This window comes from Coregonus clupeaformis, chromosome 4, assembly GCF_020615455.1.
Source record: "Coregonus clupeaformis isolate EN_2021a chromosome 4, ASM2061545v1, whole genome shotgun sequence".
Taxonomy (NCBI): Eukaryota; Metazoa; Chordata; class Actinopteri; order Salmoniformes; family Salmonidae; genus Coregonus; species Coregonus clupeaformis.
In genome coordinates this window covers 17,326,392-17,352,224 of record NC_059195.1, presented here as the reverse complement: position 1 = coordinate 17,352,224, position 25,833 = coordinate 17,326,392, and the positions used below count along the sequence as shown (strand labels likewise).

Below are 25,833 nucleotides of genomic sequence, written 5' to 3'. Positions count from 1 at the left end.
ATCCTGGGTGAGAACCTCCTTCCCTCAGCCAGGACATTGAAAATGGGTTGTGGATGGGTATTCCAGAATGACAATGACCCAAAACACACGGCCAAGGCAACAAAGGAGTGGCTCAAGAAGAAGCACATTAAGGTCCTTGCAAATGAAACATTTGAAATTAACAACTGGTTTTCAGCTGTGGTAGAAGTGTAGTTACAGCTTTTATAATGTCCAGCAGATGGAGTACGTCGACCGTCCATAAAACATTTGTTAAATAAAATGTCTTCACTCACCGGAAGGTGAAGAACACAGAGAAAATAAAAACTATTTCAGGACAAGGATGTTACGCTATTACCAGCCACTCAAGAAGCGCACTGAGGGGAGCGCAATTCTGTCGCCTGTGGTAAGTTTTCAGTGTTTCTTTGCCATATCTGAGAAAGGATATTAATCAGGCAGTTTGATGAACATGAAATGTTAAAAGCTCTTGGTTAAAAGAACAAACGTTACTCGAGTTGATAAAGTTGCAAAAGTCGCAGTTCACTGAACAAGTGATTCGAGCCATTAATGTATCCCATCTTTCAAAGAAGTGGGCTAACTGCCTTCTTACATTTTAGTCATGTAGAAGATGCTCTTATCCAGAGCGACTTACAGTTAGTGAGTGCATACATTTTTCATACTTGACGTGGTTATTGAAATATGTGAGTAACTATAATGAGGTGATTTTTAGGTCTTGGCGTCTGAATCTGATTAACGTTCCTCTTTTAAACAAACTGTTTTTATCGATTTTAAATAGTAGGCGTGGCTTTGCGTAGGTGTTGTAGGTCATTGCTGTCACGTGAGGTGCAAAGTTTTCTTATTTTTTTTTAACCTGTAGGCAACAATGGAGAGCCTACTGTATTCCAAGGGGCTAGTAACGTAGATGTGGGCTGAACATTTCAGGCATTTATCCAACTTATTTTTGCTCAATAAATACTAGGCATAATCTATTAGATAACCCATAGTGGTCAAAGATCATTCATGGTTAAAATGATAAACAGGAGATCTTATCATTATTTTAGATGTTATGTAAACAGTTAATGGTTTTGTTCATTCAGGGAATAGGGCAGGCTAATCAGTTTGGAGGTAGAATACTTTATAATAATACATCATCTTTTGTAGCCAAGTGGATTTACCCATCAAAGAAAGTTTCCTCTAATTCCATGCCTCACTTCATGTTCAAATGGCCATGTCATCGGACTGTTAAACTGTTCAGATTTAATCAGATATAAACTGTAGGCCTACTATATATTTCACTTGGAAATATTCTGTAATTACTGTAGGCAAGTGGTTCTTTGTCCTGGGGACCCAAAGGGGTGCACATTCTTGTTTTTTCCTAGCCCCTAGCACTACACAGCTGATTAAAATGATCAAACCATCATCAAGCTTTAATGATTTGAATCAGGGTTGTAGTGCAAAAACATAATTGTTGACCATTTGGGTCCCCAGGACCAGGATTAAGAAACACTGTTGTAGCTGTAGAATGGTCACTAAGCAGAACTTGCAGTCGCACACCAGATAAATGTAAATAGGCCTTCAATACTTAAACAAATGTCATAGAGCAAACAGCACAGCAGATATTTTATGAATTTGCTTCTAAAATCCAATTAAAATGGATGGAAATATACAGTTTTTCACCAAAGCTCTTAGCCGTCTGTCTGTAAACTACTCAAGAATTTGTCAATGGTTTACAAAATAGTATCCTACAAGATTCTGCTGTTTTTGCCATAGGACTGATTGCATTGATGTTTCTACTAGATTGTGCTCCTCGGTCAAATACTCAGAAGATAAAATAATATGCCCCCAATGAACCTTCAATTGTATATCTTTGCAAATAGAAAAGGTTTATTTGTAATATGATAAAATATTATATTTATCTGAATGAACCTCTTTCCTGTCTCAGAAATGTTCCTGTACATTCTTGGACTGGTGGCTTTTTGGTTTGTGTTCCGCTGGTACAGGGAACTCGCAAGAGTACCCAATAAAGGAGAGAAATATGTCTACATCACTGGCTGTGACTCTGGGTTCGGGAACCTTCTGGCCAGACATCTGGACAAGCTGGGCTTCTGTGTGATCGCAGCCTGCTACACTGAGAAGGGGGAGGATGAGCTGAAGAAGGTCTCTTCTGAACGATTGAACACAGTCCACCTGGATGTCATCAGCACTGACAGTGTCAACAAAGCAACGGCATTCATCAAAACCTTGGTTGGGGAGAAGGGTGTGTGTCTTTGAAGACCAGTTTAGCCAAATGTTGCAACTTTTGTAAAAATGGACTCCAATACTTTCCTGACTTTAAAAATGGGGGAAGCGTTTGGTATTCAAAATATCCAAGTATCTAGACTGACTTCTGGTCTACTCATTAATTGAGTCCGAGTAATATTACTATGAGTCAGTCAACTGGTGCTATGGAATTTCCAACCACAAACATCTTAAAGGTCCAATGCAGCTGTTTTTATCTTGATATCAAATCATTTCTGAGTACCTTATTTTGATTGTTTTAAATTGAAATGGTCAAAAAGAAACAAATTGCTTTTTAGCAAAGAGCAATTTCTCAAGCAAGAATTTTGCTAGGACTGTCTGGGAGTGGTCTGAGTAGGGAGAACTGAAAACTAGCTGTCACCAGACAGGCCAAAAACACCATCCCACTAAAACAGGCTGACATTTCAGGCGGTCTTTTCAAACAGCTCTTACACTAAAAGGACATTATCATAATGTTCACAATTTCACAGTATTATTCCAACCTCATTGTGTGGAAACAATATACATATAAAACACAGGAAAATCAGGTTTTTGACTGTACTGGGCCTTTTTAAGTGAACCCTTCTCACTGTAAGATACCTCACTCCCACACGTGACAACTGGCATGTACTGTAAGCACTTGTTGACACTTGTAGGCATGGAATGTTTTCCTTCATTGTGACTGCTGCCTGTGTCTTGCTGTGGGTGTGATTTGTTTGTACTATATGTTCTGCCTTAATGTTTTTTTCAGGTCTGTGGGCTGTGGTGAACAATGCTGGAGTCTCTGTACCATCCGGTCCCTGTGACTGGATGACCGTCGATGACTACAAGTCCATGTTGGATGTTAACCTCATTGGAGTCATTGGTGTGACTCTGAGCGTTCTGCCCCTCATCAAGAAGGCCAGGGGTAGGGTGGTGAATGTGGCCAGCGTGTTTGGGAGGATAAGCGCCTTTGGGGGTCCCTACTGTGTGTCAAAATATGGAGTGGAGGCTTTCAATGACAGTCTACGGTGCGAGGCCCTGCTTTTTGTCTAAGCATATACTGTATCACGTTTATTTGAATGTATTAGAGAATTGTAGCAAACTGAAAAGTGTTGCTCAGAGCTTTATTCTCTATGGCTCTGACTTTATATGGATATTGTATTGCAGACATATATTAATGTTTGTTGTGGCACATTTTTCTTTTGAATTCCAGGATGAACATGTCAGCGTTTGGAGTTAAAGTCCTGTGTCTTGAACCAGGCTTTTTCAAAACAAGTGTGACTGATCTACATCTCCTGAGAAAAAATGTGAAGACATTGTGGGACAATCTGTCTGAAGAAATCAAAGATCAATATGGACATGATTACCCAGAGAGAGGTACGTATTTTATATATTTTTAACAAAACAAACAAACATACAAATGAACCTGTGCATGCTGCTGTAGTATGATTGATGCAAATAGGTTTATCATAACGTGTGTGACAGAATGATAAGCACTCCAAGAACGCATTGACAGGGATTGCCCAGGGCATTGACAGGGATTTCCCAGGGCAAATGAACTGGGCAAGTTAAACCTGCCTGCCTTTGACGTCAGCTTGTTAATGGAGGTAATACCTTTCTTCCAGCAAATGTGACATTGGAGAAGAATGTTGCAACGTTGCTGGATGGGGACCTGATGAAGGTTGTGAGTTGTATGGAGCACGCCATCTCTGCTGTCCACCCTCGGACACGCTACTCACCTGGCTGGGATGCCAAGTTCTTATGGTTGCCAATGTCCTACCTCCCAACTTGGATCGCTGACAAAATGCTCTTAAAAGATATGGCCAAGCCAACAGGCGCTATTCTTTAATGTTAATGGTTGTCTGACCGAAAGTAGGAAGAAGTCTTTATTAACACCCACTGGAGAGCAAGAAAAATTGCATACTTTTTTATCATTGGAAAAAATGTATAGCATGTGAATGAAAAATAAACATTAATTTGTTTTCAAAATTAAACAGTTGTGATTTGCCTTTTGTCTAATCACATTTGTATTTGTACTGTTTCACTGGTCTCATAATATAACTGAATGGAAAGAGTTTCAGTAGTTTAAATTAAGCTGTGTTTTCATTATGTGTCCACTTGATACATACAGTAAATTATATTCTGTCTAGACCATAAATCTATGCTCTAATCTAGACCAACATTTTAGGCTGGGTTTCTGTATAAGCACTTTGTGACATCTGCTGATGTAAAAAGTGCTTTATAAATACATTTGATTTGATTAGCTTATAGCTACCCAATCTCATTGAAGGATACAACTAATACAAACGAATAGTTGTTTCCCACATTACTAAGGGGAGATGGCTGCTGATAATTATAGTATTATGTGCATTCTACTTTACCTGCACTGGCTGCCTTCCTCTCATTCATGAGTCTTCAACAACGGCACACTTACACTGCTCTGCTCAAAGATACTGTATGACTTTGTAGAATGGAGTGCACCTTCAAAAGAAAAACAGATGTGTGGCCTATTCCTAGTGGTAATCAGGTGAAAGAAGATGTATTTACCAGAACTCTTATCATCATGTAAACCATTGAAGGTCCATGGGACATATTACACAATCAAGCAGCACAGACCTTTGACACCGCTCCCAATCTGTAGCCCCTCATAAGTCCTTTGATTGTAGCCACTGGGAAGCATGTAGGTTAGACTGAGGAACAAACTCCATTCTGCTTTTTTTATATCCTGGATGAGAAAACACCAAACTTGCAAGTAGCCATGGTAGGTCCAATGTATAATCCACATTACAGAAGATCTTGTATATGATTGCAAAATTTCCCTAAATTCCTGGGTTTTTCAGAAATGCTGGAATTTTGGGAAAGTAACCTGACTTTTGTAATTCTAATCCAATGTAAGTGTAAACTGTAAAAATGTTCCACCTTTTTAATGCTTAATTGTGAACAAATTTAATTCAACACAACATACTTATTGCATTTGTGAATATAGGTTTATACATAATTGTGTGGCTATATTTTATACCTTTTTACATAACACTGCCAGAAAGAAATGACCGTTAACCTTGTTGACAACAGTGTGTGGACTCCTACATGATTTACTTTTACCAGTGTTTATGTGCACATTTAGGAGATACCAAGATGCCATCTGGTGGTCAGAGTAACACTATTACAGTTTTCCATTATAACGCTATGACAGAATAGTGTCATGAGCAAACAACATAGGCTTAGCCCACTGCATGATTTACAGCAAATTCTTCCTATCAAAAAACAAAAGCTTACTGTGCAACACATTCCTAATCAAATTATGTTTACTCTCATTGGATATAGCTGTGAATTGCTACCATTAATTCCAACTATGGAATCTGAAATAATTATTGAAAAAAGAGGGCTGTAGAATTGAGAAGAATTTTAGAATGTTTTATTCAGCCAAGTTCTCTCAAACCAGAAATACGCTTTTAGGTATTATGTTTCACCCTACTAGACATGTATACTATGTCATATGAAAAGCTGTGAGCTACTTGCAGCCAAGTTTGCTTATGACCAGGTGCATTGCTGTGATTATGACAAACTAATAATATAATCCTTCAGGTGTGTACCAGATCTGTAAGCAAGATAGACAAGGATAATGGCGATGGAGCACACAGACAAACAACTGCATATGAAAAGAAACGGAATAATTAGATTGTAGGCCTATACTCTAAACACTGAGCTATTGTCTTATTAATTTGAAGAATCATATTATTTAATATGGTTCTTTAGAGCCTATTCATCTTTGTCAATATAGTTATGCTGTTTTTATTATTCTAACATGTCAACTATTCAAATGAAGGAGCAATTAGAATACTAATGGCTGAAGACTCAGCTTTCTCTGATGTAAGTGTTTTGAAGAAAAAACAAGACAATAATATGTTATTGGAAAGGTACCATTATATAACTGAAATGTGACTCCCTATAGGTCTTTCCTCTGGTGTCTGAAGAGAATATTCTAGTGGATTTTTTTCAGGTGAGATTGATAAAGTTCCTTGTCTTTTATAACTTATTTATAACATTACTTTCTTTATTACATTGTTTGTTTATTATAAACAATGTTGTCATTTTTTGTCTGTCTGTTTTAGGCAATCCTATCACACTTGGCCCTATCCTGCATACTAATTTCAGTTACAGCCATAGCCATCGCCTGGTTTATTAGAGATTCTTTCAAAGTTGAAGATTTTGACAAGAAACATGTCTTTATCACGGGCTGTGATAGCGGATTTGGAAATTTGGTGGCAAGGCAACTTGACCAAAGGGGGTTTCATGTAATAGCCGCATGTCTCACGAAGAAAGGTGAATCGGAATTGAAGGCTGCGGCCTCTCCCAGACTGAAGACAGTTCTGTTCAATGTTACCGACAGTCTGAGCATCGAGAGTGCGGTGGAGGTTGTGCGCGCCGAGGTTGGAGAACGAGGTAAGTGAGGAAGGCAGCAGTGGGTAGATAGGGTGCCAGTCAGAGTCAAGCACCGGGAGAGATAAAAATGTGATGGGGTGCTTGACTAACCGAAACTGACCCATACGTCTGCATATTTTCAAACCATTATCACCTTGAGAGCTGCTGAGGAAACCTACCATAACATTACCAAGACACAGTGATGAGAAAATGGACCAACTTTTGTTAAGTCACCAGCCAAGTTTACTCTGAATCACATAAATGGTGTGTGATTTGAATTAGATGCCTAATTGGAATATTCTTGCTTTAAACACTAAACACTAAAACATAGTGATTTATGGCTATCCCAAGCTTTGAAATATTACTTCTGTGCTTGGCCCAAACCCTTTAGAATGAAATATTTGGTGCAAGATCCACAATCATGTCATGTATCCTTTACCTCTTTCCACAAGCAGATTAGTGAATAGAAGATTTAAGACAGCTTTGCTTCATATATCCAGCCCTGGTTAAATGTCTGGTTAAAGATGAATGAATTGCCTTTTGACATTCCCAGAATTCAACTAACTATTGATAGGACACATATTGCACTAGGGGGCATCACTCTAGGATTACATGTAATAGAGACCTCTGAGTGGAAAATACTGTGTGTTACTACAGTTATTGCACAGAACAGTTGCAGCGTATCTCTTTCTACCCACATTTCTTATCATACAGTTGAAGTCGGAAGTTTACATACAACTTAGCCAAATACATTTAAACTCAGTTTTTCACAATTCCTGACAGTTAATCCTAGTAAAAATGCCCTGTCTTAGGTATGTTAGGATCACCACTTTATTTTAAGAATGTGAAATGTCAGAATAATAGTAGAGAGAATTATTTATTTCAGCTTTTATTTCTTTCATCACATTCCCAGTGGGTCAGAAGTTTACATACACTCAATTAGTATTTGGTAGCATTGCCTTTAAATTGTTTAACTTCAGTCAAACGTTTCGGGTAGACTTCCACAAGCTTCCCACAATAAGTTGGCTGAATTTTGGCCTATTCCTCCTAACAGAGCTGGTGTAACTGAGTCAGGTTTGTAGGCCTCCTTGCTCGCACGCTTTTTCATTTCTGGCCACAGATTTTCTATAGGATTGAGGTCAGGGCTTTGTGATGGCCACTCCAATACCTTGACTTTGTTGTCCTTAAGCCATTTTGCCACAACTTTGGAAGTATGCTTGGGGTCATTGTCCATTTGGAAGACCCATTTGTGACCAAGCTTTAACTTCCTGACTGATGTCTTGAGATGTTGCTTCAATATATCCACATAATTTTCCTTCCTCATGATGCCATCTATTTTGTGAAGTGCACCAGTCCCTCCTGCAGAAAAGCACCCCCACAGCATGATACTGCCACCCCCATGCTTCACGGTTGGGATGGTGTTCTTCGGCTTGCAAGCGTTCCCCTTTTTCCTCCAAACATAACGATGGTCATTATGGCCAAACAGTTCTATTTTTGTTTCATCAGACCAGAGGACATTTCTTTGTCCCCATGTGCAGTTGCAAACCGTAGTCTGGCTTTTTTATGGTGGTTTTGGAGCAGTGGCTTCTTCCTTGCTGAGCGGCCTTTCAGGTTATGTCGATATAGGACTAGTTTTACTGTGGATATAGATACTTTTGTACCTGTTTCGTCCAGCATCTTCACAAGGTCCTTTGCTGTTGTTCTGGGATTGATTTGCACTTTTCGCACCAAAGTACGTTCATCTCTAGGAGACAGAACGCGTCTCCTTCCTGAGCGGTATGACAGCTGCGTGGTCCCATGGTGTTAATACTTGTGTACTATTGTTTGTACAGATGAACGTGGTACCTTCAGGCGTTTGGAAATTGCTCCCAAGGATGAACCAGACTTGTGGAGGTCTACCATTTTTTTTCTGAGGTCTTGTCTGATTTCTTTTAATTTTCCGATGATGTCAAGAAAAGATGTACTGAGTTTGAAGGTAGGCCTTGAAATATATCCACAGGTACACCTCCAATTGACTCAAATCATGTCAATTAGCCTATCAGAAGCTTCTAAAGCCATTACATCATTTTCTGGAATTTTCCAAGCTGTTTAAAGGCACAGTCAACTTAGTGTATGTAAACTTCTGACCCACTGGAATTGTGATACAGTGAATTATAAGTGAAATAATCTGTCTGTAAACAATTGTTGGAAAAATTACTTGTGTCATGCACAAAGTAGATGTCCTAACTGACTTGCCAAAACTATAGTTTGTTAACAAGACATTTGTGGAGTGGTTGAAAAACAAGTTTTAATGACTCCAATCTAAGTGTATGTAAACCTCCGACTTCAACTGTATAAGAGTACTCTAATACTTGATAATGCAGTATCACATGTCGTTACTGTGCGAAATTCGTCTCCCTCTCTGTATCACAGGTCTCTGGGGGCTGATCAACAACGCTGGGAGGTCCACACCTATAGGCCCCACTGAATGGATGCAGTTGGAGGACTTCAAGAAAGTTCTAGATGTGAATTTAATAGGTCTGATTGAAGTGACCCTGAAGTTCCTCCCACTCTTAAAGAAGGCTCAAGGAAGGGTGGTCAATGTTGCCAGTATCCTGGGGAGGCTTGCCCTCATTGGAGGAGGCTACTGCCTATCTAAGTATGGTGTGGAGGCCTTCTCTGACAGCCTTAGGTATCGTGGCATTGTTTTACAATATAATAAACTCAGTAAACTAGGGATTGATTTCCAAGCATTTTATTATGGAACTGTAACTGTGCAATGCTGTGCAGTGTAGATTCGCACCACAGAGTTATTCATAGATTTAAGCATCTTATTGTATTAGCTAGATAACAACTAAGCTGCCTGCTCTTATGTTCAGGCGGGATATGCAGCATTTTGGTGTAAAAGTGAGTATCATTGAGCCTGGTTTCTTCAAGACGGGTGTGACCAGGCTGGACCTCATTGAAGCAGACCTGCAGAGACTATGGAACCGTCTCCCTGAGGAGGTCAAGCACTCATATGGACCCAACTTCTTTGATGAATGTGAGTAAATACTGTGTACTGTTTTTAAAATGGTTGAGTCATGTCATTACAATGCTGAAACATTCATGTCTGACTCTCATCCATTCACTGTGGTCTATGACAGATGTAAAAGCTCAGGATTTCTCCATGGGTCTCCTGTGCAGTTCAGATATCTCCAAAGTGACCAGTTGCATGCAGCATGCCCTTACAGCCCGCCACCCACGGACCCGCTACTCACCTGGTTGGGATGCAAAGCTCATCTGGATCCCCCTGTCCTACCTCCCTACATTCATAGCAGACTTCGCCATCGCTGTTCTACTTCCTGTCCCCAAAGACGACAGAAAGATCCATGCAAACCAAGTGGGTGTGGCAAACACATGAGCCACTGGACTCTTTCCTTTATCAATCACATCTATGATACGTTTTAGACTGATTTATATTCATTATTTGCATTTCAAGTATGTTGATATTGTTTAACTTCAGTCAAACGTTAAAATAATAAAAATATAAATGCAAAATGTAAAGTGTTATTCCCATGTTTCATGAGCTTAAATAAATCCCCAAAATGTTCCATATGCACAAAAAGCTTATTTCTCTCTATTTTTAATTTTTTTGTGCACAAATTTGTTTACATCCCTGTTAGTGAACATTTCTCCGTTGCCAAGATAATCTATCCACCTGATAGGTGTGGCATATCAAGAAGCTGATTAAACAGCATGATCATTACACAGGTGCACCTTGTGCTGAGGACAATAAAAGGCCACTTTTAAATGTGCAGTTTTGTCACACAACACAATGCCATAGATGTCTCAAGTTTTGAGGGAGCGTGCAATTGGCATGTTGACTGCAGGAAAGTATGTGGACACCCCTTCAAATTAGTGGATTCGGCTATTTCAGCCATACCCGTTGCTGACAGGTGTATAAAATTGAGCACACAGCCATGCAATCTCCATAAACAAACATTGGCAGCAGAATGGCCTTACTGAAGAGCCCAGTGTCCTTCAACGCGGCACCGTCATAGGATGCCACCTTTCCAACAAGTCAATTCATCAAATTTCTGCCCTGCTATAGCTGCCTCGGTCAACTGTAAGTGCTGTTATTGTGAAGTGCAAAGTCTAGGAGGAACATCGGCTCAGCCGAGAAGTGGTAGGCCGCACAAGCTCACAGAACAGGACCGCTGAGTGCTGAAGCACGTAGTGCGTAAAAATCGTCGGTCCTCAGTTGCAACACTCACTACCGAGTTCCAAATTGCCTCTGGAAGCAACGTCAGCACAATAACTTTTCATCGGGAGCTTCTTGAAATGTGTTTCCATGGCTGAGTAGCTGCACACAAGCCTAAGATCACCATGCGCAATGACAAGCGTCGGCTGGAGTGGTGTAAAGCTCGCCGCCATTGGACTCTGGAGCAGTGGAAACACGTTCTCTGGAGTGATGAATCACGCTTCACCATCTGGCAGTCCGACGGATTAATCTGGGTTTGGCGGATGCCAGGAGAACACTACCTGCCCCAATGCATAGTGCCAACTGTAAAGTTTGGTGGAGGAGGAATCATGGTCTGGGGCTGTTTTTCATGGTTCGGGCTAGGCCCCTTAGTTCCAGTGAAGGGAAATCTTAACGCTACAGCATACAATGACATTCTAGACAATTCTGTGCTTCCAACTTTGTGGCAACAGTTTGGGGAAGGCCCTTTCCTGTTTCAGCATGACAATGCCCCCGTGCACAAAGTGAGGTCCATACAGAAATGGTTTGTCGAGATCGGTGTGGAACAACTTGACTGGCCTGCATAGAGCCCTGACCTCAACCCCATCAAACACCTTTGTGATGATTGGAACGCCGACTGCGAGCCAGGCCTAATCGCTCAACATCAGTGCTCTAGTGGCTGAATGGAAGCAAGTCCCCGCAGCAATTTTCCAACATCTAGTGGAAAGCCTTCCCAGAAGAGTGGAGGCTGTTATTGCAGCAAAGGGGGGACCAACTCCATATTAATGCCCATGATTTTGGAATGAGATGTTCGACGAGCAGGTGTCCACATACCTTTGGTCATGCAGTGTATGAACTGTAATTCAGTAAAATCTTTGAAATTGTTGCATGTTGCGTTGTATGTAGTGAATCATTCATGAATATTGATATTAAATGTTCCTGTGGTGCCAACAAAATAAACTACTGTGTTAATCACAATGTATTTTAAGGTAAGAAAAACAGACTGTTGAGATTGTATTAAAAAACAAAACATTTATTAATTTTACGTCTCAGCAGCATACATGTTGTCTCCCACTTTGCTAGCTAGAAAACCATTTGAGCATATTTAGAATGATCATTGATACAGTTTTTATTTGTCATTTTCATCACAATACAAAACAATCAATCTAAGAGCATAGGATTTATAGCCCATGTTTAGAAAATGACAGTCAGATTCCTAATTTCGTCCAATTCTGTATCTCCAGATATGGATATTTTGCTCTTGGACTTTACCAGCTCCAGAGAGTCACTGGAGGTGGCCAAAATTATACATCTTCACACATTAAAATTATTGGCATATTCAAGTATTGTTCCAAGTTCATTTAAAAAATATTCATAAAAAGTCTTACCTAAATATGAGAGTTTTGATTTAAATATGCCAAAAATATGATAATTTTGATCGTAAGTACCATTTACATACCATGTAAGTATGCTTAGCATACTATTCTTTGAGCTATTCAGAATTTGTATAGTTTTCTTTTTACAGCATCTATAGATTTAGAATAGCTAAGGTCATTGGATCAGTTTGTATTTGTTTTGCTTCGTTTTGTTTGTTTTTTTTAAGCCCTGAAATGAGGTATATAAACATGCAAGATGAAATGCATACATCTTCAGTTTTGTTCAGTGGCAAAAATAGTTAATTATCCTTACAAAACATTGTCCTAATGCGATATACAGTGGGGAAAAAAAGTATTTAGTCAGCCACCAATTGTGCAAGTTCTCCCACTTAAAAAGATGAGAGAGGCCTGTAATTTTCATCATAGGTACAAGTCAACTATGACAGACAAAATGAAAAAAAAATATCCAGAAAATCACATTGTAGGATTTTTAATGAATTTATTTGCAATTTATGGTGGAAAATAAGTATTTGGTCAATAACAAAAGTTACTCAATACTTTGTTATATACCCTTTGTTGGCAATGACACAGGTCAAACGTTTTCTGTAAGTCTTCACAAGGTTTTCACACACTGTTGCTGGTATTTTGGCCCATTCCTCCATGCAGATCTCCTCTAGAGCAGTGATGTTTTGGGGCTGTCGCTGGGCAACACGGACTTTCAACTCCCTCCAAAGATTTTCTATGGGGTTGAGATCTGGAGACTGGCTAGGCCACTCCAGGACCTTGAAATGCTTCTTACGAAGCCACTCCTTCTTTGCCCAGGCGGTGTGTTTGGGATCATTGTCATGCTGAAAGACCCAGCCACGTTTCATCTTCAATGCCCTTGCTGATGGAAGGAGGTTTTCACTCAAAATCTCACGATACATGGCCCCATTCATTCTTTCCTTTACACGGATCAGTCGTCCTGGTCCCTTTGCAGAAAAAACAGCCCCAAAGCATGATGTTTCCACCCCTATGCTTCACAGTAGGTATGGTGTTCTTTGGATGCAACTCAGCATTCTTTGTCCTCCAAACACGACTGAGTTGAGTTTTTACCAAAAAAGTTATATTTTGGTTTCATCTGACCATATGACATTCTCCCAATCCTCTTCTGGATCATCCAAATGCACTCTAGCAATCTTCAGACGGGCCTGGACATGTACTGGCTTAAGCAGGGGGACACGTCTGGCACTGCAGGATTTGAGTCCCTGGCGGCGTAGTGTGTTACTGATGGTAGGCTTTGTTACTTTGGTCCCAGCTCTCTGCAGGTCACTAGGTCCCCCCGTGTGGTTCTGGGATTTTTGCTCACCGTTCTTGTGATCATTTTGACCCCACGGGGTGAGATCTTGCGTGGAGCCCCAGATCGAGGGAGATTATCAGTGGTCTTGTATGTCTTCCATTTCCTAATAATTGCTCCCACAGTTGATTTCTTCAAACCAAGCTGCTTACCTATTGCAGATTCAGTCTTCCCAGCCTGGTGCAGGTCTACAATTTTGTTTCTGGTGTCATTTGACAGCTCTTTGGTCTTGGCCATAGTGGAGTTTGGAGTGTAACTGTATGAGGTTGTGGACAGGTGTCTTTTATACTGATAACAAGTTCAAACAGGTGCCATTAATACAGGTAACGAGTGGAGGACAGAGGAGCCTCTTAAAGAAGAAGTTACAGGTCTGTGAGAGCCAGAAATCTTGCTTGTTTGTAGGTGACCAAATACTTATTTTCCACCATAATTTGCAAATAAATTCATTAAAAATCCTACAATGTGATTTTCTGGAATTTTTTTCCTCAATTTGTCTGTCATAGTTGACGTGTACCTAAGATGAAAATTACAGGCCTCTCTCATCTTTTTAAGTGGGAGAACTTGCACAATTGGTGGCTGACTAAATACTTTTTTCCCCCACTGTATCTACGGTACATTCACAATGCACTTCACCTGTTATGTGTTACTTTGTTTATGAAGCACTATCGATAAGTTCATCTACTTCCAACAGCTAGAGAATATTATCGACAAAAATCTTACTCTTCAAATTTACAAATGTACAACATATTTATAACATTTCTATCAGCAGCTTCAGTGCAAAGATATACATATATTACATCACAATAAAAAAATCATGAAACAAGAATTGGCATCAGAAATATCCAAAGGCATAGTCATGACAGACCTCTTTTCTGTATGCTAAAGAAATGTTTGTCTAATTTCTTTTCTCAAAACAATCTTTGTTTTTTTACACAGGCTGCATATAAAAATAGATTCTGTGCAAAGGAGAGTGTCTTTGATTCCCGTCTGTGAGAAACGGGATTACACATCGCTGTCCTCTTTGACAAGGTTCGCTGTGTCTCGGAAAGTGTCCTCAGTTGGTGAGTAGGTGCTGGGACGATCCCTCTTAAAGGGTTTGGCGGTTGGGGCAAAGGGAGAGGGGTCGGTGGAGGAACTGTCCTCATTGCTTCCTACTGCTTTTTCATTCTGCATCTGAAAAACAACAAGGGGATGGACTAGCAGAAAACAGGCCAACACAAACCCAAGACCTCTTAACCTACAAGTAGCAATAAGAAGCAAACATCAAACAGTTAGAAGGAATACAAACATATGTTCTGTACGTTTCCCGTTTTCTACTGTAGAATAGGAATAGGTGCTGCTTGGGTGGCAGTATTGGGCTTACCTCTGAGTACGTTGGGTTTTCAAAAGTTGTGCTTGGCTTCAATTTTCTTTTGAAGAAGCTCCACCTGGACTCCTGTCAATGTAGGACACAATTGCTGTAAATTACAATTGAATCCCTTACCTTTAACTAATGATACAAGTACAGGAAGGGGAGAGTCACCTGAACCGGCTTGGCTCTGGCTGTGGAACTGTCCACGGTGCTCACAATCTGCTCTGTATGGTACGCTGAGTTCGCAAAGTTCTTCTCTATCTGCTCACCGCTAACAGTAACAGTCACCTGTTTGGAGTAAAACAGTGCAGAACAATTAGTATTGCTTTAACAATGATGTCAATCCAATCTGCCCTAGAAATGTTCATGCAACAGTGTTGTCTTGCGTACCTGTGTCGCGTGGATGACAGCAGGATCACTAGACGATCCAGCCGCTGCAGTGGCATACAGAGGGTTCTCAAACGTGATTGGCTGCCTCCCCGCTTCCACTGCAAAGTTCTCATCCTGAAAGAGACACAGTGTTATTCATCATCAATCAAATGTATTTATAAAGCCCTTTTTACATCAGCAGATGTCACAAAGTGCTATACAGAAACCCAGCCTAAAACCCCAAACAGCAAGCAATGCAGATGTAGAAGCACGGTGGCTAGGAAAAACTCCCTAGAAAGGCAGGAACCTAGGGGAAGAAACCTAGAGTGGAACCAGGCTCTGAGGGGTGGCCAGTCCTCTTCTGGCTGTTCCGGGTGGAGATTATAAGAGTACATGGCCATTTAAGGCCAGATTGTTCTTCAAGATGTTCAAACGTTCATAGATGACCAGCAGGGTCAAATAATAATCACAGTGGTTGTAGAGGTTGCAACAGGTCAGTACCTCAGGAGTAAATGTCAGTTGACTTTTCATAGCCGAGCATTCAGAGGTAGAGACAGCAGGTGCGGTACAGAGAGAGAGAGAGAGAGAGAGAGAGTCGAAAACAGCAGATCCGGGACAAGGTAGCATGTCCGGTGAACAGGTCATGACCATCAAAGGTGATTCAAACAGCATTGCTATCTATCACCTACATGTATTTCAGGATTTTAGTATGAACGCAATGCCCTGCAATTTGTCCTTTACATTATTAACTACAGTCCAAATCAACGCTGGCTGGAAATGTGTTGACTGTCTATTATTGTTGTTAATAAGGCACATGGGCTAATAAAATCATGAGCTGGCGCACACCCAGAGAAAATTATTTAGTGTAGAGGTGCTGACTAACGGCGAATAAATTGTAAGCTCTCTCTCTCTCTCTCTCTCTCTCTCTCTCTCTCTCTCTCTCTCTCTCTCTCTCTCTCTCTCTCTCTCTCTCTCTCTCTCTCTCTCTCTCTCTCTCTCTCTCTCTCTCTCTCTCTCTCTCTCTCTCTCTCTCTCTGTCTCTATCTCTCTCTATCTCTATATCTATATATATATATATATACAGTGAGGGAAAAAAAGTATTTGATCCCCTGCTGATTTTGTACGTTTGCCCACTGACAAAGAAATGATCAGTCTATAATTTTAATGGTAGGTTTATTTGAACAGTGAGAGACAGAATAACAACAAAAAAATAGAGAAAAACGCATGTCAAATAAAAGCTAGAGAATATTATCGACAAAAATCTTACTCTTCAAATTTACAAATGTACAACATATTTATAACATTTCTATCAGCAGCTTCAGTGCAAAGATATACATATATTACATCACAATAAAAAATCATGAAACAAGAATTGGCATCAGAAATATCCAAAGGCATAGTCATGACAGACCTCTTTTCTGTATGCTAAAGAAATGTTTGTCTAATTTCTTTTCTCAAAACAATCTTTGTTTTTTTACACAGGCTGCATATAAAAATAGATTCTGTGCAAAGGAGAGTGTCTTTGATTCCCGTCTGTGAGAAACGGGATTACACATCGCTGTCCTCTTTGACAAGGTTCGCTGTGTCTCGGAAAGTGTCCTCAGTTGGTGAGTAGGTGCTGGGACGATCCCTCTTAAAGGGTTTGGCGGTTGGGGCAAAGGGAGAGGGGTCGGTGGAGGAACTGTCCTCATTGCTTCCTACTGCTTTTTCATTCTGCATCTGAAAAACAACAAGGGGATGGACTAGCAGAAAACAGGCCAACACAAACCCAAGACCTCTTAACCTACAAGTAGCAATAAGAAGCAAACATCAAACAGTTAGAAGGAATACAAACATATGTTCTGTACGTTTCCCGTTTTCTACTGTAGAATAGGAATAGGTGCTGCTTGGGTGGCAGTATTGGGCTTACCTCTGAGTACGTTGGGTTTTCAAAAGTTGTGCTTGGCTTCAATTTTCTTTTGAAGAAGCTCCACCTGGACTCCTGTCAATGTAGGACACAATTGCTGTAAATTACAATTGAATCCCTTACCTTTAACTAATGATACAAGTACAGGAAGGGAGAGTCACCTGAACCGGCTTGGCTCTGGCTGTGGAACTGTCCACGGTGCTCACAATCTGCTCTGTATGGTACGCTGAGTTCGCAAAGTTCTTCTCTATCTGCTCACCGCTAACAGTAACAGTCACCTGTTTGGAGTAAAACAGTGCAGAACAATTAGTATTGCTTTAACAATGATGTCAATCCAATCTGCCCTAGAAATGTTCATGCAACAGTGTTGTCTTGCGTACCTGTGTCGCGTGGATGACAGCAGGATCACTAGACGATCCAGCCGCTGCAGTGGCATACAGAGGGTTCTCAAACGTGATTGGCTGCCTCCCGCTTCCACTGCAAAGTTCTCATCCTGAAAGAGACACAGTGTTATTCATCATCAATCAAATGTATTTATAAAGCCCTTTTACATCAGCAGATGTCACAAAGTGCTATACAGAAACCCAGCCTAAAACCCCAAACAGCAAGCAATGCAGATGTAGAAGCACGGTGGCTAGGAAAAACTCCCTAGAAAGGCAGGAACCTAGGGGAAGAAACCTAGAGTGGAACCAGGCTCTGAGGGGTGGCCAGTCCTCTTCTGGCTGTTCCGGTGGAGATTATAAGAGTACATGGCCATTTAAGGCCAGATTGTTCTTCAAGATGTTCAAACGTTCATAGATGACCAGCAGGGTCAAATAATAATCACAGTGGTTGTAGAGGTTGCAACAGGTCAGTACCTCAGGAGTAAATGTCAGTTGACTTTTCATAGCCGAGCATTCAGAGGTAGAGACAGCAGGTGCGGTACAGAGAGAGAGAGAGAGAGAGAGAGAGTCGAAAACAGCAGATCCGGGACAAGGTAGCATGTCCGGTGAACAGGTCATGACCATCAAAGGTGATTCAAACAGCATTGCTATCTATCACCTACATGTATTTCAGGATTTTAGTATGAACGCAATGCCCTGCAATTTGTCCTTTACATTATTAACTACAGTCCAAATCAACGCTGGCTGGAAATGTGTTGACTGTCTATTATTGTTGTTAATAAGGCACATGGGCTAATAAAAATCATGAGCTGGCGCACACCCAGAGAAAATTATTTAGTGTAGAGGTGCTGACTAACGGCGAATAAATTGTAAGCTCTCTCTCTCTCTCTCTCTCTCTCTCTCTCTCTCTCTCTCTCTCTCTCTCTCTCTCTCTCTCTCTCTCTCTCTCTCTCTCTCTCTCTCTCTCTCTCTCTCTCTCTCTCTCTCTCTCTCTCTCTCTCTCTCTCTCTCTATATATATATATATATATATATATATATATATATATATATACAGTGAGGGAAAAAAGTATTTGATCCCCTGCTGATTTTGTACGTTTGCCCACTGACAAAGAAATGATCAGTCTATAATTTTAATGGTAGGTTTATTTGAACAGTGAGAGACAGAATAACAACAAAAAAATAGAGAAAAACGCATGTCAAATAAAAAAAAACGCAATCTCACCTCGTGGAGTTGCAATGATCATGAGAACGGTGAGGAATCAGCCCAGAACTACACGGGAGGATCTTATCAATGATCTCAAGGCAGTTGGGACCATAGTCACCAAGAAAACAATTGGTAACACACTACGCCGTGAAGGACTGAAATCCTGCAGCGCCCGCAAGGTCCCCCTGCTCAAGACAGCACATATACAGGCCCGTCTGAAGTTTGCCAATGAACATCTGAATGATTCAGAGGAGAACTGGGTGAAAGTGTTGTGGTAAGATGAGACCAAAATCAAGCTCTTTGGCATCAACTCAACTCGCCGTGTTTGGAGGAGGAGGAATGCTGCCTATGACCCCAAGAACACCATCCCCACCGTCAAACATGGAGTTGGAAACATTATGCTTTGGGGGTGTTTTTCTGCTAAGGGGACAGGACAACTTCACCGCATCAAAGGGACGATGGATGGGGCCATGTACCGTCAAATCTTGGGTGAGAACCTCCTTCCCTCAGCCAGGACATTGAAAATGGGTTGTGGATGGGTATTCCAGCATGACAATGACCCAAAACACACGGCCAAGGCAACAAAGGAGTGGCTCAAGAAAAAGCACATTAAGGTCCTGGAGTGGCCTAGCCAGTCTCCAGACCTTAATCCCATAGAAAATCTGTGGAGGGAGCTGAAGGGTCAAGTTGCCATACGTCAGCCTCGAAACCTTAATGACTTGGAGAAGATATGCAAAGAGGAGTGGGACAAAATCCCTCCTGAGATGTGTGCAAACCTGGTGGCCAACTACAAGAAATGTCTGACCTCTGTGATTGCCAACAAGGGTTTTGCCACCAAGTACTAAGTCATGTTTTGCAGAGGGGTCAAATACTTATTTCCCTCATTAAAATGCAAATCAATTGATAACATTTTTGACATGCGTTTTTCTGGATTTGTCACGCCCTGGCTCTGGGGACTCTAATATGTTGAGCCAGGGTGTGTATAGTCTATGTGTGTTCTAGGTTTCACTTTCTGGGTTTGTATATCTATGTTGGCCAGGGTGGCTCCCAATCAGAGACGGCTGTAGCTCGTTGTCTTTGATTGGGAGTCATACTTAGGTAGCCGTTTGGCATTCATTTGGTGTGGTTTCTTGTTCGTATTTGGTTTGTGTATTACCATTGACTGTCACGTCATCGTTTTGTTGTTTTGATCGTGTGATCATTAATTAAATAAATATGTTCGCCTTCAACGCTGCGCCTTGGTCCTCCTCTCTCACCGACGATCATGACAGAAGAAACCACCAAGACTTGACCAAGCAGCGTGTCCAGGAGCCATCGCCAGGGAGATCTCTAGCAGATCTCCTTCGCCTCCTCGACTGGGTCAAGCCGAGTGAGGAAGAGAAGGGCTTGACATTGAGGCAGAAGGGCGAGAGGCTGGCGAGGGACATGGAGACCTGGTCCACGGGTAGGAGAGATGCCCAGAAAATTTTTAGGGGGGGGCTAACGCCGTGGACGACGGACCAGCAGGAGACCGCGGCAGAGCGGCCCAGCGGGTTGGCAGAGGAGGCCGCCAGGTTACGGGGGCCACTGGTCGAAGAGGGGGTGGAAGGTGTAGAGGCACGGCGAGAGGTACTGGGGTGTGTTACCAGTCCGGTCCGGCCCATTCCAGATCCCTGCGTAGGACAAGTGGTGTGTGTCCCCAGTACGGTCCGGCCCGTTCCTGCTCCCCGCACCAAGTCAGTGGTGCGCTTCGTCAGCCCGGCTCGGCCCGTTCCTGCTCCCCGCACCAAGTCAGTGGTGCGCTTCGTCAGCCCGGCTCGGCCCGTTCCTGCTCCCCGCACCAAGTCAGTGGTGCGCCCGTCAGCCCGGCTCGGCCCGTTCCTGCTCCCCGCACCAAGTCAGGGGTGCGCTCGACAGCCCGGCTCGGCCCGTTCCTGCTCCCCGCACCAAAGTCAGGGGTGCGCCCGACAGCCCGGCTCGGCCCGTTCCTGCTCCCCGCACCAAGTCAGTGGTGCGCTTCGTCAGCCCGGCTCAGCCCGTTCCTGCTCCCCGCACCAAGTCAGTGGTGCGCTTCGTCAGCCCGGCTCGGCCCGTTCCTGCTCCCCGCACCAAGTCAGGGGTGCGCTTCGACAGCCCGGCTCGGCCCGCTCCTGCTCCCCACACCAAGCCAGTGGTGTGCGTCGTCAGTCCGGCACGGCCCGTGCCTGTTCCCCGCACCAAGTCAGGGGTGCGCTTCGACAGCCCGGCTCGGCCCGCTCCTGCTCCCCACACCAAGCCAGTGGTGTGCGTCGTCAGTCCGGCACGGCCGTGCCTGTTCCACCGGTGGCTGGTCGGCACCGGTCAGATGCTTCACGCCGGAGCTAGAGCAATCCGCTCCACCAGTGTGCAGTCCAGCTCCGGCCAGCGGGGCCAGACCGGACCAGGGGTACTTTGGGGGGTTGGAGAGGGAGCGGGGATCAGGCCCGGAGCCGGATCCGCCGCCTAAGCGGAGTGCCCACCCGGTCCCTCCCCTGTGGTATTTGGTGGGCTCGGTCGGAGTCCGCGCCTTTAGGGGGGGGGTACTGTCACGCCCTGGCTCTGGGGACTCTAATATGTTGAGCCAGGGTGTGTATAGTCTATGTGTATTCTAGGTTTCACTTTCTGGGTTTGTATATCTATGTTGGCCAGGGTGGCTCCCAATCAGAGACGGCTGTAGCTCGTTGTCTCTGATTGGGAGTCATACTTAGGTAGCCGTTTGGCATTCATTTGGTGTGGTTTCTTGTTCGTATTTGGTTTGTGTATTACCATTGACTGTCACGTCATCGTTTTGTTGTTTTGATCGTGTGATCATTAATTAAATAAATATGTTCGCCTTCAACGCTGCGCCTTGGTCCTCCTCTCTCACCGACGATCATGACAGGATTTTTTGTTTTGTTATTCTGTCTCTCACTGTTCAAATAAACATTGTAGGATTTTTAATGAATTTATTTGCAAATTATGGTGGAAAATAAGTATTTGGTCACCTACAAACAAGCAAGATTTCTGGCTCTCACAGACCTGTAACTTCTTCTTTAAGAGGCTCCTCTGTCCTCCACTCGTTGCCTGTATTAATGGCACCTGTTTGAACTTGTTATCAGTATAAAAGACACCTGTCCACAACCTCAAACAGTCACACTCCAAACTCCACTATGGCCAAGACCAAAGAGCTGTCAAAGGACACCAGAAACAAAATTGTAGACCTGCACCAGGCTGGGAAGACTGAATCTGCAATAGGTAAGCAGCTTGGTTTGAAGAAATCAACTGTGGGAGCAATTATTAGGAAATGGAAGACATACAAGACCACTGATAATCTCCCTCGATCTGGGGCTCCACGCAAGATCTCACCCCGTGGGGTCAAAATGATCACAAGAACGGTGAGCAAAAATCCCAGAACCACACGGGGGGACCTAGTGAATGACCTGCAGAGAGCTGGGACCAAAGTAACAAAGCCTACCATCAGTAACACACTACGCCGCCAGGGACTCAAATCCTGCAGTGCCAGACGTGTCCCCCTGCTTAAGCCAGTACATGTCCAGGCCCGTCTGAAGATTGCTAGAGTGCATTTGGATGATCCAGAAGAGGATTGGGAGAATGTCATATGGTCAGATGAAACCAAAATATAACTTTTTGGTAAAAACTCAACTCGTCGTGTTTGGAGGACAAAGAATGCTGAGTTGCATCCAAAGAACACCATACCTACTGTGAAGCATGGGGTGGAAACATCATGCTTTGGGGCTGTTTTTCTGCAAAGGGACCAGGACGACTGATCCGTGTAAAGGAAAGAATGAATGGGGGCCATGTATCGTGAGATTTTGAGTGAAAACCTCCTTCCATCAGCAAGGGCATTGAAGATGAAACGTGGCTGGGTCTTTCAGCATGACAATGATCCCAAACACACCGCCTGGGCAACGAAGGAGTGGCTTCGTAAGAAGCATTTCAAGGTCCTGGAGTGGCCTAGCCAGTCTCCAGATCTCAACCCCATAGAAAATCTTTGGAGGGAGTTGAAAGTCTGTGTTGCCCAGCGACAGCCCCAAAACATCACTGCTCTAGAGGAGATCTGCATGGAGGAATGGGCCAAAATACCAGCAACAGTGTGTGAAAACCTTGTGAAGACTTACAGAAAACATTTGACCTGTGTCATTGCCAACAAAGGGTATATAACAAAGTATTTAGAAACTTTTGTTATTGACCAAATCCTTATTTTCCACCATAGTTTGCAAATAAATTCATTAAAAATCCTACAATGTGATTTTCTGGATTTTTTTCCCTCATTTTGTCTGTCATAGTTGACGTGTACCTATGATGAAAATTACAGGCCTCTCTCATCTTTTTAAGTGGGAGAACTTGCACAATTGGTGGCTGACTAAATACTTTTTTCCCCCACTGTATATATATAAACTCCCAGTAATTTTACAGAGGTCCGTCCAAAAGGCCAAAGTCAATCGGGGTCTTCCGGGCCTAACACGGGACTAAAATGCTGACAGTACAGTCTGAAGGTGCAGTGACACCACTAAGTGCTAAACCAACACAATCCAGTGTTTACCAACTGCATGGCCCTGTCAATGAATGAAACCCCGATGGGTGGAGTTCCCAGATCCATGGTGACATTGTCACCTGAGCGAAACGTCACCCCATTCCCAGTGTCACCCGATTTCACCAGACTGCTTAGGCTGGAAAAGAGAGAAGGAAGAAAACGGTTTACAAACTCCAGGGTAACAATTCTCATTTGAAGCTCTGGTTTTAAAACGACACAACAGAGGCACGCACAGATGGGTGAGATCAGGTCAAAGCTGAGATCCTACCTGGGTAGTTTGGGCATGGATGGGATTAAGGAGCCAGTTCGTTTGTAGTTGAGGAAAACCCCAACAGCCAACGCTCCAGTGATGAGGATGATAATCACTGCTAACAGTACGGCAACTGCTGAAGACAAAGATATCAGCAGCAATGTTTATTCCAGAACATTTCTACTCATTATTTGTAAGTGTCCAGGTAAACATGTATCAGCAGTCCAAAACTAAAACAATTTCTCACATATTGCTGGTAAATTACATGCAGATAACCTATTACTTCACTGACATTCTCCCAATTAAAGTTAAAAGGTTATAGAGTCACTTTACAGGAGAGAAAAACACCTTTAGTGTTTGCTGAGTCAAAACCAATCTCAAGGTCACAATCTAATGAGTTGTGAGACAACGGTTTGAAGAAAAATATGTAATTTGTCTCTGACCAATGTTGTGTAACTATTCTATTGTGAACTATTGATCAGTGGAAACTTTGTATGAAGACTGGCATGTTGGACTGACATGTTTGGGGAGAAATCTAATCGTGGTTGAAGAGATCCATATTGCAGGTCATGCAGTATAATATAGATATTCCACTTCTTATCTCATATTATAATGTACCTGTTCCTGCAGGGGCACCCCTGGACTTTCCCATCTCACAGTAACTCCCTGCATAGCCATACGGACACCTGCACAATAAAATAAGAAATAAACAATGTTTCTTCCTGGTGGAACGAAACACTCCTATGGCTTGTGGCTGTGGTGTTACATGTTATAATAATATGACAATTAATCTACTTCCTGATACCAGCTGCTGAACTCACTTGCACTTGGGCAGGCCCCCTTCGTCAGTGTAGCAGGTCCCTCCGTTCATGCATCTGCATGCAAGGGGCATTAAGACTGGAGCCTCAATGGCTGCAGGAGTGAAAGCCACGCACAACGTCAACACAATGTCACCACAACAATATCAAAGCAGCCATGCCTACATGGAGTATGATTTCAATGATAAATGATGGTGCAGCCAACATGGCAGGGAGGCTGCATTCACAGATGATGTGATTTAATGACCATACCTGCGTCACATTCGTTGGGGTTGAAGCCGACCAGGGAAGAGCCTTGTGGGCAGGTGCAGGTGTAGCCTCCAGGCCGCAGCAGACACAGGTGACTGCACATGTCCTTACAGGGGTTGGGTACTGAGAGAGGGAAGAGGAAACCCGTAACTACCTTATACTCACCAGACAGGAGAAAACTACAGTGTGTATGTTTTAGACTTGACAAACTCTAACCTGAACGGTTGTGTTTGTACTCCTGGTAGATGCGGACTTGAGTCAGCCAGGGGTTGATGGTCAGCACCTTCACTTTGTCCCCCTTCCCAAACTTATCCGTCTTCCAGACTTCACCCCGCTCCTTGGTTGTCCAGTACACATGGCCTTCAAAGACATCCAGGCTGTAGGGTTTACCAATATCTGAAGCAGAAAATGACCATGCTCAATTAGCCATAGTTTCAATAGACCCAGTCTATTGAAGGACCATTGAGGTAAGAAGACCTCTTTTACAAGAGAGACTTGGTCCTGGACATGTGGTCTGATTTAATCAATAACTATTAAGGGAGTTAATAATATAGTTATTACAAAGACTATAACATCAACATGTTAGCAACATCTAAGAAAGGTCTCCGTGGGTTCGGACCTCCTGACATGATGATCTTCCTCTCGGTGCCGTCCGGCTTCATGGACTCTATGATGTTCTCCTTGGAGTCACACCAGTAGATCCTGTCTCCATTCAGGTAGTCCAGAGCCAGTCCAGTGGGCCAGCCCAGGTCCTCGTCCAACATAACCTGCCTGTGCTGCCCATCCATCCAGGCAGACTCAATCCTGGGTCTCCTGCCCCAGTCTGTCCAGTACATGATTCTAGGGAATGCACAGACACATAAAACAGTCTTTGTTAACTAATGTCTTTGACTACTTTGAAATCTATTTACTGTCGATCACTCGACAATGCTGTTATATCTGAGAGGATACAGTGTATTAGCCTGTAGTTGATCACTTCCGTACCCGAGTGCTGGGTTGACAGCAATAGCAGCTGGCTGGTCCAGGTCAGTATGGATCAACCACTTCCTGTAGCGACCATCTAACTTTGCCACTTCAATTCGATTGGTCCCTGCGTCTGTCCAGTAAATGTGACTGAGAAACAGAAGGAAGATGTTAGATTGTATTCAACCCAAAAGGCATTTTCAAAAAACGAAAATAGTAAGCAATGAGTGAGGTGTT

At 42.8% G+C, this 25,833-nt stretch overlaps 3 protein-coding genes across 5 annotated transcripts in view; 2 read left to right on the top strand and 1 right to left on the bottom strand.

Annotated features, from left to right (window-relative positions):
* The first annotated feature begins 278 nt into the window (after nt 1-278).
* Nucleotides 279-4,229, top strand: LOC121552276 (retinol dehydrogenase 7-like). Its single transcript, XM_041865059.1, has 5 exons — nt 279-382; nt 1,919-2,233; nt 3,005-3,263; nt 3,449-3,612; nt 3,861-4,229. Exons 2-5 carry the CDS (start codon nt 1,921-1,923, stop codon nt 4,082-4,084), a joined length of 960 nt encoding a protein of 319 aa, XP_041720993.1. The 5' UTR covers nt 279-382; nt 1,919-1,920; the 3' UTR covers nt 4,085-4,229.
* Nucleotides 4,230-4,882: 653 nt separating this feature from the next.
* Nucleotides 4,883-10,182, top strand: rdh1 (retinol dehydrogenase 1). 3 transcript variants are annotated; one of them, XM_041865090.2, is made up of 7 exons: nt 4,883-4,996; nt 6,062-6,105; nt 6,188-6,235; nt 6,348-6,678; nt 9,070-9,328; nt 9,516-9,679; nt 9,823-9,931. In XM_041865090.2, the coding sequence occupies exons 2-7, from the start codon at nt 6,079-6,081 to the stop codon at nt 9,840-9,842; spliced, it is 849 nt and encodes a 282-aa protein (XP_041721024.1). In that variant the 5' UTR covers nt 4,883-4,996; nt 6,062-6,078; the 3' UTR covers nt 9,843-9,931. The 3 variants fall into 3 exon arrangements, with proteins under 3 accessions (XP_041721024.1, XP_041721008.1, XP_041721016.1); XM_041865074.2 differs by having other exon boundaries at nt 4,884-4,996; nt 9,783-10,182; XM_041865082.2 differs by lacking the exon at nt 6,062-6,105 and having other exon boundaries at nt 4,885-4,996; nt 9,783-10,182.
* A 3,972-nt stretch (nt 10,183-14,154) lies between these two features.
* lrp2a (low density lipoprotein receptor-related protein 2a) overlaps nt 14,155-25,833 on the bottom strand; it is a 76,898-nt gene continuing 65,219 nt past the window's right edge. The window contains exons 67-78 of the mRNA XM_041865108.2: nt 25,618-25,746; nt 25,253-25,473; nt 24,850-25,029; nt 24,637-24,756; nt 24,388-24,478; nt 24,185-24,252; nt 23,585-23,702; nt 23,326-23,452; nt 15,312-15,425; nt 15,093-15,209; nt 14,934-15,005; nt 14,155-14,743 (exon numbers count right to left, since the gene is read on the bottom strand). Coding sequence (XP_041721042.2) covers nt 14,573-14,743; nt 14,934-15,005; nt 15,093-15,209; nt 15,312-15,425; nt 23,326-23,452; nt 23,585-23,702; nt 24,185-24,252; nt 24,388-24,478; nt 24,637-24,756; nt 24,850-25,029; nt 25,253-25,473; nt 25,618-25,746 — 1,528 coding nt within the window. The 3' untranslated portion in view covers nt 14,155-14,572. The remainder of the gene's footprint in view (nt 14,744-14,933; nt 15,006-15,092; nt 15,210-15,311; nt 15,426-23,325; nt 23,453-23,584; nt 23,703-24,184; nt 24,253-24,387; nt 24,479-24,636; nt 24,757-24,849; nt 25,030-25,252; nt 25,474-25,617; nt 25,747-25,833) is intronic.

What these genes read in the sequence shown, in the direction of transcription:
- rdh1 (XM_041865074.2), top strand. Translation starts at nt 6,079, where the DNA reads ATGGCTGAAGACTCAGCTTTCTCTGAT. An exon ending in AAGACTCAGCTTTCTCTGAT is followed by an intron (nt 6,106 to 6,187) that starts GTAAGTGTTTTG and finishes GACTCCCTATAG; the next exon opens with GTCTTTCCTCTGGTGTCTGA. An exon ending in TTCTAGTGGATTTTTTTCAG is followed by an intron (nt 6,236 to 6,347) that starts GTGAGATTGATA and finishes TGTCTGTTTTAG; the next exon opens with GCAATCCTATCACACTTGGC.
- LOC121552276 (XM_041865059.1), top strand. Translation starts at nt 1,921, where the DNA reads ATGTTCCTGTACATTCTTGGACTGGTGGCTTTTTGGTTTGTGTTCCGC. An exon ending in AACCTTGGTTGGGGAGAAGG is followed by an intron (nt 2,234 to 3,004) that starts GTGTGTGTCTTT and finishes TGTTTTTTTCAG; the next exon opens with GTCTGTGGGCTGTGGTGAAC. An exon ending in ACATGATTACCCAGAGAGAG is followed by an intron (nt 3,613 to 3,860) that starts GTACGTATTTTA and finishes CCTTTCTTCCAG; the next exon opens with CAAATGTGACATTGGAGAAG.